General features: G+C 43.5%; 1 protein-coding gene and 1 pseudogene across 2 annotated transcripts; both read right to left on the minus strand.

Moving 5' to 3' along the window:
• Window position 1: 1 nt before the first annotated feature.
• On the minus strand, window positions 2–7,553 carry LOC139391820 (zinc finger and BTB domain-containing protein 22-like). 2 transcript variants are annotated; one of them, XM_071139387.1, is made up of 4 exons: window positions 7,367–7,553; window positions 6,369–6,601; window positions 5,082–5,987; window positions 2–4,921 (listed from the first exon to the last, which is right to left on the minus strand). In XM_071139387.1, exons 2-4 carry the CDS (start codon window positions 6,594–6,596, stop codon window positions 3,959–3,961), a joined length of 2,097 nt encoding a protein of 698 aa, XP_070995488.1. In that variant the 5' UTR covers window positions 6,597–6,601; window positions 7,367–7,553; the 3' UTR covers window positions 2–3,958. The 2 variants fall into 2 exon arrangements, with proteins under 2 accessions (XP_070995488.1, XP_070995489.1); XM_071139388.1 differs by having other exon boundaries at window positions 2,769–4,921; window positions 6,369–6,596; window positions 7,367–7,540.
• Window positions 7,554–10,486: 2,933 nt separating this feature from the next.
• LOC139391955 (carboxy-terminal kinesin 2-like) lies at window positions 10,487–16,888 on the minus strand (annotated as a pseudogene).
• Between the last annotated feature and the right edge of the window lie 2,003 nt (window positions 16,889–18,891).

Consider the following 18,891-nt stretch of genomic DNA (forward strand, 5'->3'; position numbering starts at 1 on the left):
ATTTTTTTTATTGAACCTTTATTTAACAAGGCAAGTTAATTAAGAACAAATTCTTATTTACAGTGACGGCCTACCGAGAGCCAAAATGCCCCCTTGTGAGGACGGGGATACAAAATGTAGGACACATCACGACAAAAGTGAGGCCTAAGACAACACAACATGGTAGCAGCCCAAACATTGTTATGCACAGACGACAGCACGAAGGACAAAAAGGTAGAGAACGCATCACGGGAAGCAGCCACAAGTGTCAGTAGGTGTCCATGATTTGAATGTAGCAATGGAGATAACTGTCCAGTTTGAGTGTTTTTTTGCAGCTCGTTCCAGTCGCTAGCTGCAGCGAACTGAAAAGAGGAGCGACCCAGGGATGTGTATGCTTTGAGGACCTTTAACAGAATAAGCATCAACCAGCGGGGTCTTGTGATGGGTATACGGAGATGGCCAGTTTATAGAGTTCAGTGATGTGTCCTATAAGGAGCATTGGTGGTAAATCTGATGGCTGAATGGTAAACATTACATCTCTGTAATCTAGCATGGGTAGGATGGTCATCTGAATCGGGGTTGGTTTGTCAGCTGGGGTGAAAGCGATTTATTATAGAGTAAACAGTCTACATTTAGCAGCTTTTGGTATTTTATTAGGATTCCCATTAGCGGTTGCAAAAGCAGCAGCTACTCTTTCTGGGGTCCACACAAAACATGACATAATACAAAACATTAATAGACAAGAACAGATTGGATATGTGCTGAGGGGACAGTACCGTCTAGCCATACTCCCAAGTACTTGTCATGCTTTACACCCTCAGAGGTAGTCATCACACCAGTGGGGAGAGGAGCATTCTGACCAAACCACATTACCTTTTGTTTTGGAGGTGTTTAGAACAAGGTTAAGGGCAGCGAAAGCTTGCTGGAGACTAAGAAAGCTTTGTTGTAGAGCGTTGTAGATCTGAGGGGCCAGCTGAATATAAGACTGTATCAAGACAACTGAAGGGCTTTAAGAGAAGTTGAGATGTTTTTTTCTGAAATAGATCACACAAGCACAGCTTGCTAAATTACACCAGTTTTATTTTTGCCTTTTGATACAGATTAGTAAAGATAACATTGATGTACTTAGACATTGTTACCGTAGGCCAAGAAAGACAACTCCGGCTCTATAAGCATATGCAACAACAATCGTGTTCAATATCAAATAAAATGTAACCCAAAATATGCACTATTCAGAAGATGCAAAGAACAGTAGCGTTGTGTCAGACCTAGTGTGCAGCAGCTACAAGCTTTCTACATGTTTCCTTTGATGAAAAAGGTATTTGTCCTGCCATAAAGACGACAACTGAATAACTGCTGCTAAGCCTCAAACAAAGGTACGAACTTTTGAGATTTGATGAAAAGGTGCTACAGTACATGAAGTTGAATTCCTTATGTGGTGTAAATGCTATGAAATGCAGCCAGGCAAGTTATTGAACAGTCAATGGAATTCCCTTTCAGTCCCACACAAATAGCAGCCAACTTGACTATTAACAGGGAGTCTAGACTTCTTTCTTTTGAGCCTGTGACTCACACCTGTCAATATAATACTCACTATTGACCAGAAGCACTTTATATCTATATACAGTGAAGTCTGAAATTAGACAACCTTGATAAAGATCAGCAAAAATTACAATTCAAATACTGAGCTATATTGTATGTAACAAGAAATGGAAATACAATTGCTCAGAGAAATTGCTTTTTGTTTAATACATTTTTTACCCTTAGAGAAAATAAAGTATACCTGTTTTCAATACCTCACCTTGTGGGGATAATGGCACTGAGCTGTTATCAAAAAAATGCTATGAGTTGGAGAACACATTGGGAGGGATCTTAGACCATTCCACCATACAGGATCCTTCCAGATCCTTTGTCTGCATTTATGGACTGCCCTCTTCAATACAAACCACAGGTTTTCAATGGTTTAAGTCTGGAGACAGATGGCTGTTGAAATGTTAAAAAATAAAAATAAATTAACCCTTACTTTGTGGATTTTGATGTGTGCTTGGGGTTATTGTTTTGCTGGAAGAGCCACTTGTGGACACGTTTTATATTCCTGGCAGAGGCAACCAGTGGTGGAAAATGTCCCCAATACTCATACTTCAGTCAAATTAAAAATACCTGAAATATGAAAATGACTAAAGTGAAAGTCGCCCAGTAAAATACTAGAGTAAAAGTATTTTGTTTTAAATATAAAGTAAATGTAATTGCAAAAATATACTAAGTATCAAAAGTAAAAGCACAAATCATTTCAAATTCCTTATAATAAGCAAACCTGACAGCACCATTTTCTTTAAAAAAAAAATGTATGAATAGCCAGGAGCACACTCCAACATAATTTACAAATGAAGCATTTGTGTTTCGTGAGTCCGCCAGATTGAGGCAGTAGGGATGTTCTCTTGATAAGTGTGTGAATTTAACAATTTCTATGTCCTGCTAAGCATTCCAAATGTAATGTACCTTTGGGTGTCATGGAAAATTTATGGAGGTAAAAGTACATTATTCTCTTTAGGAATGTAGTGAAGTAAAAGTTGTCATTAATAGTAAAGTACAGATATTCACAAAAAAAATAAAGTACTTTACATCACTGGAGGTAACCAGGTTTTTGGCATACATTTCCTGGTTCTGGGTAAAGTTCATGATGCCGTGTTACCTTAGTCTGTCTCCGGACAGCACAGACAACGGATATCAAGGATTTGTATGGAGGAATGGTCCAAGATCCCTCGTAACGTGTTCTCCAACTCATAAACCATTTTAGAGAAAGGTTCAGTGCTGTTATCCTCGCAAGGTACTGAAAACAGGGGTGTCAATAAGTTTGAGCCCTACCTTTTGAGAACGAATACTACTTGTTAAACAAAATCTCTCTCTGAACAATTGTATCAGTATGAAATCATTTCCCAATTATTTGGGGGGGATACAATATAGCTCAGTATTTCAATTACTTTAAACAGTCATTTGTTGCTCATCTTTATCAAGGGTGTCAATTTCTAACCTTACGCCCACTGTATGCTATAGTAAGGCAGTCAAATGACATAAATTAGAGTTAAATAGTTTGATAAATCTATCTTTATATACACTTAGTTTAAGCTCACTTCAAATCAAATTTCATCCATCAAACTGCTGCAAACACGAGCTACATCTTTCATACATTTTACCAATCCTGACCTAACAGATACACTGAAAACAACACGTCCTTCTCTTGGATCCAGACCAGTTTTTTTCTCCTGCAGAAAAATACATCCAGAGCCTTCATAGAAGGTAAAACCTGGGTTAAAAACATACAGAATCACGGTGGATACTTCTTTGTTTAGCCACCCTACTGTTAATAGTAGTCATTGTCTCAAGGCAAGCGTTGGAATTTGGCAGTTTGAGTGAGGAAAGATCTGTAAGAAACCTAATCTCCAGACTAATGCTTTTGTCTACCATCAATACTTATGAGGATTACTTGTAAAAACGCACTATACACTGTATAGTTTTGCACCTATCGTAATGGTAACAGATTAGTAACTGATAATAGGATTATATTTACAGTAATACTGTACCACAACACTGAAATTGGATAGTGGACACATCACCAGTGTGAAACAAGATGGCAGTACTGCAAGTGTCTTCTTCAGACACTTTTACTTGAAATGCACATTCTCTGGCTGAAAAGGCGTATAATATCATAGGACACATCACTTACAACAGCAACTTTCCTCTCGAACTCTAGTTAACATTTTGCCAAAGCTGTCATTGGTGAGTTCTCTTGATTTTTGGTTTTCTTGACATAATGTGCCACTAAACAGTCATACAGAGAATAAACTTGAAATGTAAGAGTATACTGAACTAACTGTACAATGGTCCCAAGCCATTTGCCAAAGGGGGCACTTTCCAATGGTCATTGGAATGCCTCTTCAAAGCCTCTTGTCTTAACCAAACGGGTGAACAACACGAGTGTTTAAGTGACACTATCATTAGCACCAACTTCACACACTTCCTCCTCACACCCACCTCGGCTGACCCCCAGACCAAACACAGATGAACCTTGACCCTGCATCACGCTCTGAGAGTTGACCCCTAAGAGCACTCCAGAACTGGCCATGGTAAGGCAAGAGACCGCATTACTGCTGCTACCTGTACTGGAATGATGTGGGGACAAGACAGAGTTCCCATTCCTGCCACCAACGACACCGTGACCGGCCTCGCCGGTCGAGAGAGGGAGATGAGGGAGATGCTGTGGGGAGATCCCATCAGCGCGGTCGGACCCTCCCCCATCCTCGCTCCTGCCAGCCGCTCCGCTCCGTCCCTCGCAGTGGGAGCGGTGCCGCATGAAGCTGTCGCGCCACATGAACTTCTTGCCGCAGCCGTGGCAGTCGTAGGGCTTGAGCCCCGTGTGGGTCTTCATGTGCTCCGTCAGGTGGTGCTTCATCTTGAACTTCTTGGCGCAAACCGGGCAGTTGAAAGGCCGCAGGTCCAGGTGCATGTTGATGTGACGGTCGCGCATGCTCTTGTGGGTGAAGGTCTTTCCACAGTGGCACATGAACACCTTCCCTGAACTCCCGCCACCACCCCCGTCCAGTCCATCTAAGCCACCGCCCAAACCCCCCTGTGCTGACAAATGGACTGCTCCATGCTCCAGGTTTGGCCCTTTAAATGGTGCCCCAGCCATACCACCTCCCATTCCTATGGGTTGAGAGGAATCTAGAGATGATTGTCTGTACATGAGGATCTGGTTGCCTTGCATGTCTATGGGAAAGAGCTGAGCTCTAGCAGCAGCAGCAGACTGGACTTGGCCTAGTAGGGCTGAGACGGTTCTGCCACCACCCTGACCAGCGCTGTCATGAAGGTGCTGTGGGGGAGTCTGGTCCATCAAACCACTGTCAAACTTGAGGTAGTCTTCAGAAGACTGGCAGTAATCCATCTATGAGAGAAAGTGATTCAGTTTGGTAACGATCCAAAAATACAGAAACTGACACTCATTCCAAATGCACCAACCAAATACAGTTGTCCTCCTGATAAGTTAGAATGGTAATTAGCCACGTCCACTGACAAACATATTTTGCATCAAGGGTTTGACTAACCTGTGTCTCCATCTCATGGTCCGCTTTGCTGCTCAACTCTCCAGACAGAGTCCTAATGTTGGATATGTTGAACGTCCTCTCCCTCTCCCTCAGCATCTCCAACTCTCTCTCCTCTTCCTCATCTGGTCCTTCCTCACCCGACACCACGATCAGGTCATCGTCCTGGGGCCTCTCTGTTTTTACCACCACCCACTGCTTCCGGGGCATGATGCTGGGCTGGCTGTATGTGGGCCGCTTCTGGAGAGGGGAGGCGTCCCCGTCTTGGTAGGACGACACCCCGAAGCTGTCGCTGACTCCAACCTCTTGGTCTGAGACAGAGGCCGTCGGCTTCCTCCTGCTGCTCCCTCGCTTCCTATGGTATAGGAGCTCTTCTTCCTCTTCTTCATCCTCTTCTTCGATGAGGAAAGCCTCTTCGCCCCCAGAAGGGGTGCAGTAGCTGGGGGTGGAGTTCACGCCTCCCTCCCCTGCAGCTCCAGCGGCCGCCGCTCCCCCTCCGAAGTTAGTGTCTCTGGGGCTGAAGTAGTTGGTGCTGCTGGGAGACTGGCTCTCACTCAGGGACGGGCGGCTGGGAGGGGGAGGGGCTGGCTGGGTGTTGCTTCCCCCAGCTTGGGCACTCCCAGCCCCTAGGGAGCTTTCACTGCTACTGCATCCAGGGTTCCCCTGCGCTCCCCCAATGACACCCTGGATTGCACTACCACTCCCCGTCACCCGCCCCTCTTTGAGGAGCTCTGTGCACTTGTCCACGATGTGCCACATCTGCAGCACGCTGCCCACGGTGAGGTAGTTGACGATGTCTTCGCGGAGCATGCGCAGCTGGCCCGTGTAGGCACAGCTCAGGACGCTCTCGAACGCCAGTGGGTCCATGACGGCAGGGATGGAGACAGTGGACATGTTCTTCAAGAGCACCTGGGGGGAGGGGGTTGATGAGACCGTTAATGATGGTTGGCAACATCAATGCACAGGATCAAAGTTATTGATGTAAACTCTCACGTCAGTGTAGCAAGTTGCAATCGGCCTTGGATGAAAACCATCTAGATGAGACACAATCAGTGGCTGTTAGAGTTCAACTATACTGAACAAAAATATGCAATATGCAACAATTTTACTGAGTTACAGTTCATATAAGGAAATCAGTCAATTGAAAGCCTGGCTCCCAAGTGGGTGGGCATATCAGAGTTTGGCACCCCTCCTCAGCTCATGAAACATGGGACCAGCACTTTGCATGTTGCATTTATATTTTTGTTCAGTCCAGCTATGCAACGTCCCAGCAAACAAAACGACACACACCTGGTCGTGAAAGTAGGGTGAGGATGCAGCTAGCACACAGCGGTGGGCCTTGAACACCTGCCCCTGGACCTGGATGGAGAGGTCACAGAGCTGGCCCTCCTCACGCTGCCTGTTCAGGCTGTCCAGTACAGACGCCTGGGAGCTGGGGAAGCACACCTGTACCACCGAGCCAGAGGGGGCACCTGAGCTGCTGCTGCTACAGCCCTGCCCCATGGACAGAGAATGCATCTAGGCTTTTGAAGAGATGGAAAATGTAGTTTGTGAAGGAATAATTCATTACAAGACGTGGTGGATGAATAGTGTATATCCTTTCATTTACTTACACAAGTAGCTAACCGTTTTCCCGAGATTAACCCTTAGTGCTTATTACTGCCTACAAAAACAAAAAAAAGTCAACCACATTCCCAAAACAGTCATATGAAATTGCTCTAGTTGGTCAATCAACCAATCAAGACCCCTTTTATGTAAGCTTTAAAAATCACTACTGATGCTTTCTTATAATGCACTGACTCAAATGTATCTGAATGACAGACACCACCTTGCTTGAGACTCAAAAACATTTACGAACACTGTGGGGGAAAAAACAATATTGTTGATAAATAATGCAACAGCCTACAGCAACTGGCAGTAGACAATTAAAACGTGATGCGTAGTAGTCTTTATTTTGCCACATGCATAGCATATTGTAATGCAATTAGTTACGTTAGGTAGCTTAGCACATTCTTGCAGTCAATCAATTCTGCTAACCAGCCAGCATTTGTAGCTAAATATAGCGAATAACAAAGCAAGCTGGTTTGTCAGCAGTCTGCGACGGTGGACATGCATTGAAAAGGCAGTGTTGTGAGTTTCTCTCATGACAAAGCATAGATAAGTAGCTTCAAGCTCTCAATCATGAGAGCATAATTTAGCTACAACTAAAAACTGCCTTAAATGTCTCTCTAGCTAGCTAACGTTAGCCTGCTAAAATGTATCTAGCTAGCAAGCTAAACACCACTTACCGTTTAAAGAATGTGCACCTTTGAAACAATTATGTAAAGCCAGACTCTCTCTATCCTGACAAGCTATTGTCTCTCCGTTGATTACATATACATTTCCAATTATATGATTTGTTTCCCATCATATTTGGCAGACAACCCGTCATGCACCGCCTTTGACGAAATGTCAGACATACTGACCAGCCGACTTAAACCAAGCTATGACAAATACGACCTCTTGTGGCGTTTAGTCAAATTGGTAAAATGTTTATTAAACCATAGAGGTGTATATAATGACGAGATGCTCATGTCTCCACCATAGACTGAAAGGCAGGACACAAGTTTAGGACTGCATATTAAACCCAAAGAAACGTATTGGGCTTATTCTAGACATAATTTGGCGAGAGTGAGCGCTCTCGCTTCGACTTTCCCACTAGGGCGGCGCACAATTGGCCCAGCGTCGTCAGGGTTTGGCCGGAGTGGGCGGTCATTAAAATAAGCATTTGGGATCGGCGTTCTGCTTGGCGGGACGCATAAACTAACATAGGCTACTGTGATTAGCATGAGGTTGTAAATAACAAGAACATTTCCCAGACTTATTTGGTATGGGCAGAAAATGTAAATTATTGTTAAACTACACTGTCCTACACTGTCCAATTTACAGTCACTCCATGCTATTGTTTGAGGAGCATGCAAATTTATGAATTTGAAAATGTATCAATAAACCAATTAGGCACGTTTGGGCAGACTTCATACAACATTTTGAACAGAAATACAGTGGTTCATTGGATCAGTCTAAAACGCTGCATACAGTAGATGGCAGCAGAGTACAAAATCTAAATTGCGCCTAAACTACTATGTGATTTAAATGGCCTTTCTCTTGCATTTCAAAGATGGAACAAAAAAAGGGTATGCTTTTTTTTCTTTGTATATTTTACCAGATCTAATGTGTTATATTCTCCTACATTAATTTCACATTTCCACAAACTTCAAAGTGTTTCCTTTCAAATGATATCAAGAACATGCATATCCTTGCTTTAGGTCCAGAGCTACAGGCAGTTAGATTTGGGTATGTAACTTTCAGAGAATATTTTTTTTAAAGGGTCTGATCCTTATTAATAACCGACTTACCGAGTTAATTTTTTTTAAAAATGTAATGAAGTATTTCAGCTTAACATCTGCAACAGATCTGGAATGCAACATTACCAGGGGCGGCAGGGTAGCCTAGTGCGTTGGATTAGTAACCGGAAGTTTGCAAGTTCAAACCCCCGAGCTGACAAGGTACAAATCTGTTGTTCTGCCCCTGAACAGGCCCATTACATAGGCTGTCATTGAAAAGCTGTCAAAGGACACCAGAAACAAAATTGTAGACCTGCACCAGGCTGGGAAGACTGAATCTGCAATAGGTAAGCAGCTTGGTTTGAAGAAATCAACTGTGGGAGCAATTATTAGGAAATGGAAGACATACAAGACCACTGATAATCTCCCTCAATCTGGGGCTCCATGCAAGTTCTCACCCCGTGGGGTCAAAATGATCACAAGTGAGCAAAAATCCCAGAACCACACGGGGGGTTCTTGGAATGAGCTGGGACCAAAGTAACACACTACGCCGCCAGGGATTCAAAATCCTGCAGTGCCAGACGTGTCCCCCTGCTTAAGCCAGTACATGTCCAGGCCCGTCAGAAGTTTGCTAGAGAGCATTTGGATGATCCAGAAGAAGATTGGGAGAATGTCATATGGTCAGATGAAACCAAAATATAACTTTTTGGTAAAAACTCAACTCGTCGTGTTTGGAGGACAAAGAATGCTGAGTTGCATCCAAAGAACACCATACCTACTGTGAAGCATGGGGGTGGAAACATCATGCTTTGGGGCTGTTTTTCTGCAAAGGGACCAGGACGACTGATCCGTGTAAAGGAAAGAATGAATGGGGCCATGTATCGTGAGATTTTGAGTGAAAACCTCCTTCCATCAGCAAGGGCATTGAAGATTGAACGTGGCTGGGTCTTTCAGCATGACAATGATCCCAAACACACCGCCCAGGCAACGAAGGAGTGGCTTCGTAAGAAGCATTTCAAGGTCCTGGAGTGGCCTAACCAGTCTCCAGATCTCAACCCCATAGAAAATCTTTGGAGGGAGTTGAAAGTCTGTGTTGCCCAGCAACAGCCCCCAAACATCACTGCTCTAGAGGAGATCTGCATGGAGGAATGGGCCAAAATACCAGCAACAGTGTTTGAAAACCTTGTGAAGACTTACAGAAAACGTTGCCAACAAAGGGTATATAACAAAATATTGAGATAAACTTTTGTTATTGACCAAATAGTTATTTTCCACCATAATTTGCAAATAAATTCATTAAAAATCCTACAATGTGATTTTCTGGATTTTCTTTTCTCATTTTGTCTGTCATAGTTGAAGTGTACCTATGATGAAAATTACAGGCCTCATCTTTTTAAGTGGGAGAACTTGCACAATTGGTGGCTGACTAAATACTTTTTTGCCCCACTGTGTGTGTGTGTGTGTGTGTGTGTATATATATATATATATATAAATAAATTACCTCAATAGCGGTTAAAGTGTCCTACATGTCAAACACGGGAGGTAGAGCAGTTCTCTGATTAACCTGTAGTGGAGGTTCAAATCACTTTGCAATATATGTTTTCTTGTCTCATACACCAGAAACGTGCAGTGAAATGTGTTTTTTTACAGGGTTAGCCATGGTATATAGTACAGCACCCCTACAGCAATACTGGTATGCATTTGTACACACTAGTGATGTGCAGTTTTAACTACTTTTCACAGACTTGAGTCATGATTAATTTTTTCTGACTGACTCGTTCATTTTAGTCGTTAGTTTGACCTGCTAGTGCTGGCCGCAGCGACTCCAACAGCAGGGTTGATACACCCTCCCCCAGCTCAGAGGCTCAAGACGTGCTCCGACCACCAACTAACAGTCTGTCATATGCACGCAGAAAAATACATGTTTAGAACTGGTAATGGACCGAATGGTGTAAGGATGACTGCAATTCATTGATTATTGAATGTTATAATGGACACAACTCCGTTCAACAAACTCAAAACAAATCCCTGGAGGGGCTGCAGTTCGCAAATGACTGTGTCCGCCACCTTGCATGCTGCCCAGACTCCTTGAGCCAGCCAAATGCTACGCCACGCCCACAGACGCTAGTTTCTTTTCGGCATCATGAGAAGCATGTTGAGAACGACAGAGCGGCAGAATAATTTAGTGCGAGTCGTGAGATTACTTTTCACAAGCAATGCATTCTGCCAAGAGTGGTTTACAATATAGTCCGGCTGCGGCCAAAAACTAGACCTCGTTTCAAATGTACCAAGAAATAATCATATTTGTATGCCTAGCAATCAAAAAATCTACATTGTTTAAAGCACACATTTACAAGTCAGTCACAAATGACAGCTCCAATAAGCTCCCTATGGTGAAAGACATATTGAACGAGAAGCTCGTGGAATCATGACTCTTTCATGTTCAGGTCATCATTCGCCATTCGTTATTTTTACGGAACATTTCGAAATGATCCAGTCGTGAAAACATCACTAGTACATACCTATACATTAATTCTAGACAATTCTCCATGTCTCTCTGGATAAATGCCATCTAAATGAGGTAGACTCAGCAAAATTACATTGCCACAAGCAGCACCGCAGATATTGTGATGAGTGAGATGCACAACTTCGCTTTCACACAGCATCTGTGCATGTGCATGGGCTCGCTTCACGCTTTTACAACATGGTAGCCACAAGACCAAAACAATTGACCCCCTAGGAGGGTTTTTTTCTGCATCTACATCATATTGCTGAGTCTACCTTTAAATCTAAAATGTACAAATACAATACATCTAACAGTCAAATTTAGGCTAATATGGGTGTTGAAATGACCACATGTTCAGAGTTGACCTTCTGGTAGGTCAGATTGGTGACAGTGACCTCGTTGTAGGCACTTTTGCGAATCTCGTGCTCCGGTCTCTTGTCGGCCTTGCCAGTGTAGAGGAGATCACGCAGAGTTCCATTGAAGATCAATGAAACTGGCACTAAATGTAAACTGGAAAAAATGAACAAGAATCCAGTCAAAAAAGTGAAATGTTGCAAGTACCATGCATTCACACCAGCATCAACTCATTCCACTTCAATGGGAAATACATCATCTGAAAAACAGAAACGCATTGATACAGTAAATGTCAAATGAACCAGTTCAAATTCCGTGCTCAGTGTAATAGAACTGTTTCAGCTGAAGAGACAGCTACCACGCATACTGATGAAAACCAACGGCATCATCACTACCTGCCATCCCTGCTCCCGTAATTTCTTGGAGGCCTGGAAGATCTGCTGCACGGCCCGGGGGATGACCTCACGCATGTCCTCCGTGGTGTAGATTTTGTCACTGCCCGTCTGGCCGTAGGCCAGCAGAAGTAGCCGTCCAGGGCTGTCTGCACCAGGAGGTAAATCTCCTCAAATACATCCTGTTGCTGTGTGGAGGGCCCAAACGCCCGGTGTGAAGTTGTTGCTCTTCTGGGTGTCTCCAGAGCGCCCTATGTGAGACTACATGGAAATGGGGGCGTGATAAGGAAAATAAATTCTGCCGTCTTTGACACTTGCAAAGTAAGATTGGAGGACCACACTGAAAAACATACCATACATACCATACCAAAAAACTATATTATATAGTGACTTATTTCAAGATTGTGCTTCAGGTGTGTCATTGTTACCTCCACAGTCTTGGCCAGTGTGAGAGCCTTGTTGTCGTGGGACGGGAGCTGAATATGGTCAATCTGCCCACCGGTCTGCAGGGGGCGCACTCTGCAGAACACCGATGTTTCCCTATAGAAATAAGAGCAGTCAGAGTCTTATTATTTTGAGAAGAGCATTGCAACGTTTTGTTCCTATTATGAACTGAAATGGACAGGGGTCTATCCAACGAGAACATACAGTATGTTTGAGAAAAAAAACGAATTCAATAGGCTCGGGAGATTGACAATTTCATTGTATGCAATCCTATCTTCAGGGCATTGAGCATTCGCCCTACTGTATGACCCACTTGCCTTGCCTTGAGCTCTTGGATTGCGTTGTGGAGCTCCCTGCGATCCATCTCTCCACAGTGAATCACCACTGTCTGGCGGGTCAAAGTCTCCTCCAAGTTGCAGACCGTGTCCTGGGTCTCCCTCAGGGTTGTCTAGCAACGGGAAAGAGTGGAGCCCTGCAGAGAGCTGGGTCTGGTACGAAGAGAGAAGTCAGACATTGATCCAACAGACGCACATAAAATATATATATATATATATAGGGCTGCAAAGGGGGTTCTGGCAAAGAGACGTAATGGCAGTGGGTTTGAATGAGGCTGGACAAAATGATTATGCCAGACTTCCTTCCTATTTCTGACCAAGGAGCAGAGGCAAGACTGCCTCATCCAATACAGCTATACACCATTCATCTCATGTCACAGCAGTCAAGGTGATCAGTTGTCACAATGAGTAGGCCTGCGTGCTATTTCCCTTCTTGTGTGGGAGAACAAGTTTTGTCAATGTGTTTTTTGATAGCTTTATTTTGGCTGGATTAAGTATGTTTATCCTGTCACGTACGGGATTTATAAATATATTCCCCCCCCCCTTGTCCAGTTGGTCGGGGCATTTCACCTTTTTGGGTTGTAGTCTGCCATAATAATCCACCGAAGAAGATGTTCTACCTGCACATTGTGAAGCTCGGCCTTCAGGCTCTTTCTCAAGCCCAGAAGAACATTGTGCTCCTCAGTGAGGTTGTATAAGGGTCTTCTCCAGGGAGGCCTTCTCACTGGCTACAATGGTCAGCTGCTCTTTGACACCAGACAGGGTAGCCAGCTCCTGCTCATAGTGGCTGCAACACAGACCAAAACTGGCTAAGATTCGCAAACACACCAAAGGGACCAAAAGTGTAACATGTAGTGATACTATCATGTTATTATTACTGCACTACTGGCTAAACGTATGCATAAAGTTATGACTGGTATAGGACTCAAGAAAGGTGAGAAATCATGTCAGCTATACGCCCACTTGTTTTGCTAAATCAACGCTTGCCTCTGACGTTCCTTACGCAAAATAAGTCACTCTTTCCCATGTGGTTACAATGCCCTTTCCCATGCCACTACACCCATTTTCACATAATGGTCCACCCTATGCATGCTCCATGGTACTGCTCCATGTACCCGAGCTGAGTGTGGAGTTCTTGTAGCTCTGAAGTCAACTGTACTTCCATCCGTCTGCTTTTAGCTACAGACTCCTTCAGACTCTCGTTCTCCTGGTCTACCGTTTTGACTTTGCTCTGGTAGTAGGACATCTTGTCCGCCCTGTCAGTAACTTTTCCCTTGAGGTCCCATGCAGGCCGCCGTGAACAGCTGCTGTTGGTGCTAAGTAAACACATTCAACACCCTCATGTCTTAAGATATGGAAGGGAATGTTTGTGGATACAAGATACAGAAAATGTTAAGGACTATGTGGAAAAAACAGAGACTAGGGTTATAGCTATTGCTATATTATACCTGTTATAGTGGTGGATGCAATGGGCGGCTTCTGAAAACCCTTTCATGGTATAGGAAAAAAATATATTATATATAAATCTCTCACACACACACACACACACGAAATGATAGCAAATACGTAGGGCTGTCCCAGACTAAAAAAATCTTGGTCGACCTAGAGTCGTCTGTTATTTCTACCAATCATGTGGTGTATTTTTCCATATATAGACATCCTATGTGTTTTAATCAAGTCAACTATATTCACTGAGTTTGTCTGATGCTTTAAGCAAACAGGTGGATTAAATCATTCAAAAAGACACACAAATGACTAGCTGGAGTCCGGCCTGCAATTTATTTGATTGTGCTGGGCCAGGCATAGACTTGCTGCGCTGTATTGAAATGTAAAAATACACAGCGAGTGTCAGTGACTAGCACCTGTTGTCTCTCTCTGTGCTGCAGCGACCACCACAGAACATCAAAGTGTTTATCACTCGCTGTCCATTTTGCTGAAGCTGCAACATAATTGCAGCCATTTCTGACTGGAAAGTTCTGTTTCCTAAAACCATCATTTGTTTAAAAAAAACATGCCCTATTCCCTCAACACTTGCTCTCTTTACGTGACACCTGTATGCATCGTATGCACCAGACCAAAGCCCTAGTCACACGGGACTAGTGTTAATAGAGAACGTTGGTTGTCATTATTACTCCAGAATGTCCGTTATTCCAGAGGACAATTTGGACGGGATTAGTGTTTTTTTTCCTTCTCCAAAACTGCCCCATGTAATCCTTTATTTTCCCCCAATAAATTGACAGTAATGACGGAAGCCTGGAGGTTTTAATTCTAGGCTTGAAGATACAGTATTTCAACATTTTCAGGTGATGGGGCCACACTGATAACTCCAGCTTGGATCCCAAGTGTCTAATCTAAACCATACCAAACCATCTTTCCTATAGTGTCGCCATAATATTTGAATTGATGAAGTGTGATCATAATCATTGGGATATTGTAGCGATCTACAGTGCGTCCTAAATGCCCCCCCCCCCCAGCCTTCAGATGTGAGCTAAACAGTACGTCCTAAATATCCCCCCCACAGCCTTCAGATGTGAGCTAAACAGTGTAATTACACTTGTGATGAGCCAAGGTAAGGTGCTTGCTAGCATTAATCTTATAAAAACAATCAATCAATCTTAACATAATCACTAGTTAACTACACATGGTGGATGATATTACTAGTTTATCTAGCTTGTCCTGCGTTGCATATAATCGATGTGGTGCCTGTTAATTTATCATTGAATCACAGCCTACTTCGCCAAACGGGTGGTTTAAAAAGCGCTGTTGTTGCACCAATGTGTACCTAACCATAAACATCAGTGCCTTTCTTAAAATCAATACACAAGTGTATATTTTTAAACCTGCATATTCAGTTATTATTGCCTGCTAACATTAATTTATTTTAACTATGGAAATTGTGTCACTTCTCTTGCGTTCTACGCAAGCAGAGTCAGGGTATAGGCAGCAGTTTGGGCTGCCTGGCTCGTTGCGAACTGTGTGAAGACCATTTTTTTATATTTAAAAATCGACCGATTAATCGGTATCAGCTTTTTTTGGTCCACCAATAATCAGTATCGGTGTTGAAAAATCATAAATTGGTCGACCTCTACCAGATACTGATTGTTACTTTGATTTTGACCTCCCCTTTGTTCAGGGACACATTATTCAATTTCTGTTGGTCACATCTGTGGAACTTGTTCAGTTTATGTCTCAGTTGTTGAATCTTGTTATGTTCATGTTATGTTCAAATATTCACACACATTAAGTTTGCTGAAAATAAACGCAGTTGACAGTGAGAGGACGTTTATTGTTTTGCTGAGTTTACAATTTCAGTAGCACATCTTACACGGATGGCCTGTGCCACCCCCACAGCCTCCACAGTGATTTTTTCTCTACTGCTCGACTAAAGAAATCTCGATCGACCAAACAATCACCAGTCGACTAAATTGGGTCAGCCCTACAAACAAGACAGTAGACTGGTACGGCTAGCTATAAATATATTTATATCTTTCTCAATACACAGCACCTCACCTCTAGACGGAGCAGCAGCTATAGTGGCTGCTCTTGTGGGCCGAATCAGTTTGACTGCTAAGAGAGGAAGGGAAGGAGCAAGAGACCTAATTTAAAAAAATAAATAAACCACATACAGGAATTACAGAAAGACTGTGCTAAAACTATAAGAAACAAGAGGTGATGACATTGACCAAGCCAGTCAATTAAGTGTTTGAGAGGACCAGTCACTAACAGCTCGCTTGAGTGGAGGGGGCCTCTTTGTTCCCATCGCATTAACTGCCTGTCTCCTCTTTGGGTCAGAATCAACCCTTCGCATCTTTTTCTAAAGGAGGCATTTTTTTTTTATATGGACACATTGGAAACCGGACACATCTAACTGTTTGAACTGTATAAAGTATTTTAACATGTTTGTCATCAGTGCCTGTATTACAGTTTTGCAGAAGATAGCCACACCTGAACAGGTTGTTGGTCAGAGTTCATGCTTTCACTGCTGTTGCTAGAGGAGGACTCTTTTACCAGACATGACTGGTAGGCGGCAGAGGGAGGAATATTTGTTAGTGAAATATATATATATATATATATATTTTTTAATCTAATGTTACAACGTGATAACAGATTGCAGAAGGCACTCCATTTAGCTACTTGTTTTTCTGTAGTTGTCAATAGAGAAAGAGAGAGTAAACTGACTAGTTCCTGGCCTAAGCTTGATGATATCCAAAATCACCCAATTCACCCAACGTTAGGTTGATAGCTAGCTAGTTATATCAGAGTCCCACTCACCTCTTTATTCACATGACTTGCATTTGTATGTACCTAAACAGAGGGGTCAACATGTAACGTTAACCATAATGGAATCAATGGCATGACATAGGGCTAGTTAAAAAGAAACCATTGGCTCGTTAACGTTAGCAAGCCAAGTAGAATGGTGGGTTGAATTACGAACTGCAACTTCGTATAGATTCATGTAGCTAGAGATCCATGTTTTAGTTGTGTGAAAATAGCAAGCTAGCAGGAGTGTAGTTTACTATAATAATATGTGATTAGAGCACATATGTCAGAGTCAAGGCCCGCGGGGTTTTTTACGGCCCCTGGGATGATCTTGATTTATTATTAGAACCGGCCCGCAGCAAGCCGGCAGCCCGCAGATCTTTTACACGCACCAATACTACATTTCCCACAATGCAAAGGTGACGCACCGAGCAGTAGGCTGCTTCATTTCAATATTTATTGGCACAGCAGTCGTCAGCATCACAGTAAAATTAACTTTCAGATACCCATCAAAAATGGCAAAACGGAAGGTGGATACTGAGAACCGGGGGTTTCAAACAAGGTGGGAGTCGGAGTATATGTTCACGAAGGTAGCTGGAAAACCTGTGTGTCTTCTGTGTGGAGAAAGTGTGGCGGTACTGAAAGAGTATAATCTGAGACGACATTATGAAACGAAACACGCGGACAAAAACAAGAATATGGACATGGAACAAAGGCTACAAAAGGCAGAGGAATTAAAACGAGGCCTCAAATCTCGACAGGCTCTGTTCAAAAAAGCCAAATCACAAGGCCAGGCTGCTGTCAAGGCCAGTTTTATTTTGGCAGAAGAGATCGCTAAATCAGCCCGGCCATTTACGGAGGGGGATTTCATCAAAAACTGCATGATTAAAGTTTGTGACGAAGTTTGCCCAGAAAAAAGGCAACTCTTTTTAAATGTGAGTCTGAGCAGAAACACCATTGCCGAGAGAGTAGACCAGTTGTCCATCAATCTAAAAGAGCAGCTTGTGAAAAAGGGAAAAGATTTTATTGCATATTCCTTGGCTGTGGATGAGAGCACCGACATTTCTGACATTGCCCAGTTGTCAATTTTCATCCGCGGAGTGGACTCCAACCTAAGCGTGACAGAGGAGTTTTTGGCTTTACGTCCTATGCATGGCACAACTACGGGGCATGATTTGTATGAAGAGGTGTCAAGATGTGTAAATGAGATGGAGCTGCCTTGGGAAAAACTCGTGGGTTTGACAACCGACGGAGCACCTGCGATGTGTGGACACAGGAGCGGACTGGTGGCGAAGATACGGGAAAAGATGCAAGAGGAAAACGCGACAGGTGAGCTGACAGCTTATCATTGTATCATACACCAGGAAGCGTTGTGCGGTAAAGCCTTGAAAATGGAGCATGTAATGAGCATCATCACGCGCACAGTTAACTTTATCAGAGCCAAAGGTTTGAATCACCGCCAGTTCAAGGCATTTCTGACGGAGTTAGAAACGGAGCATGGTGATTTGCCTTATCACACAGAGGTGCGATGGCTAAGCCAGGGAAAGGTGCTTCAAAGATGTTTCGAGCTTCGTGAGGAGATTTGTCTGTTCTTGGACAGCAAAGGGAAAGACACAACACAACTCCGAGACGAAATGTTTCTGTGTGAAATGGCTTTTCTGTGTGACATTACGAGTCATCTGAATGCAATAAACTTGCAGCTGCAGGGTCGGGATCGTGTCATCTCTGATATGTACAGTACAGTGAAGGCATTTAAAACCAAACTGACTCTGTGGGAGACGCAGATGCGGAAAGAAAATTTGAGCCACTTTCCCAGCTGCCAGACCATGAAAGAGAAGCTCTCTACCAGTGCGTTCCCGAGCACACAGTTGGCTGATAAAATAGGTATGCTTGCCGCTGACTTTCGACGCCGATTTGCTGACTTTGAAGCACAAAAAAGCAGGTTGGAACTGCTCGGTAACCCATTTGCTGTTGACGTGGAAAGCTCACCACCAAACCTCCAAATGGAGTTGATTGACCTCCAATGCAATGATGCACTGAGGGCAAAATATGCGGCAGTGGGTGCTGCGGAGTTCGCCCGTTTCCTCCCCGGCACAATGCCCCAGCTGCGCATCCAGGCTGCTCAAACGTTGTCTATGTTTGGCAGCACATACCTGTGTGAACAACTGTTTTCTTTGATGAACCTGAACAAAACATCAC

Source organism: Oncorhynchus clarkii, chromosome 32, assembly GCF_045791955.1.
Source record: "Oncorhynchus clarkii lewisi isolate Uvic-CL-2024 chromosome 32, UVic_Ocla_1.0, whole genome shotgun sequence".
NCBI lineage: Eukaryota > Metazoa > Chordata > Actinopteri > Salmoniformes > Salmonidae > Oncorhynchus > Oncorhynchus clarkii.

What these genes read in the sequence shown, in the direction of transcription:
- LOC139391820 (XM_071139387.1), bottom strand. Translation starts at nt 6,596, where the DNA reads ATGCATTCTCTGTCCATGGGGCAGGGCTGTAGCAGCAGCAGCTCAGGT. An exon ending in CACCCTACTTTCACGACCAG is followed by an intron (nt 5,988 to 6,368) that starts GTGTGTGTCGTT and finishes CCCTCCCCCCAG; the next exon opens with GTGCTCTTGAAGAACATGTC. An exon ending in ACCATGAGATGGAGACACAG is followed by an intron (nt 4,922 to 5,081) that starts GTTAGTCAAACC and finishes TTTCTCTCATAG; the next exon opens with ATGGATTACTGCCAGTCTTC.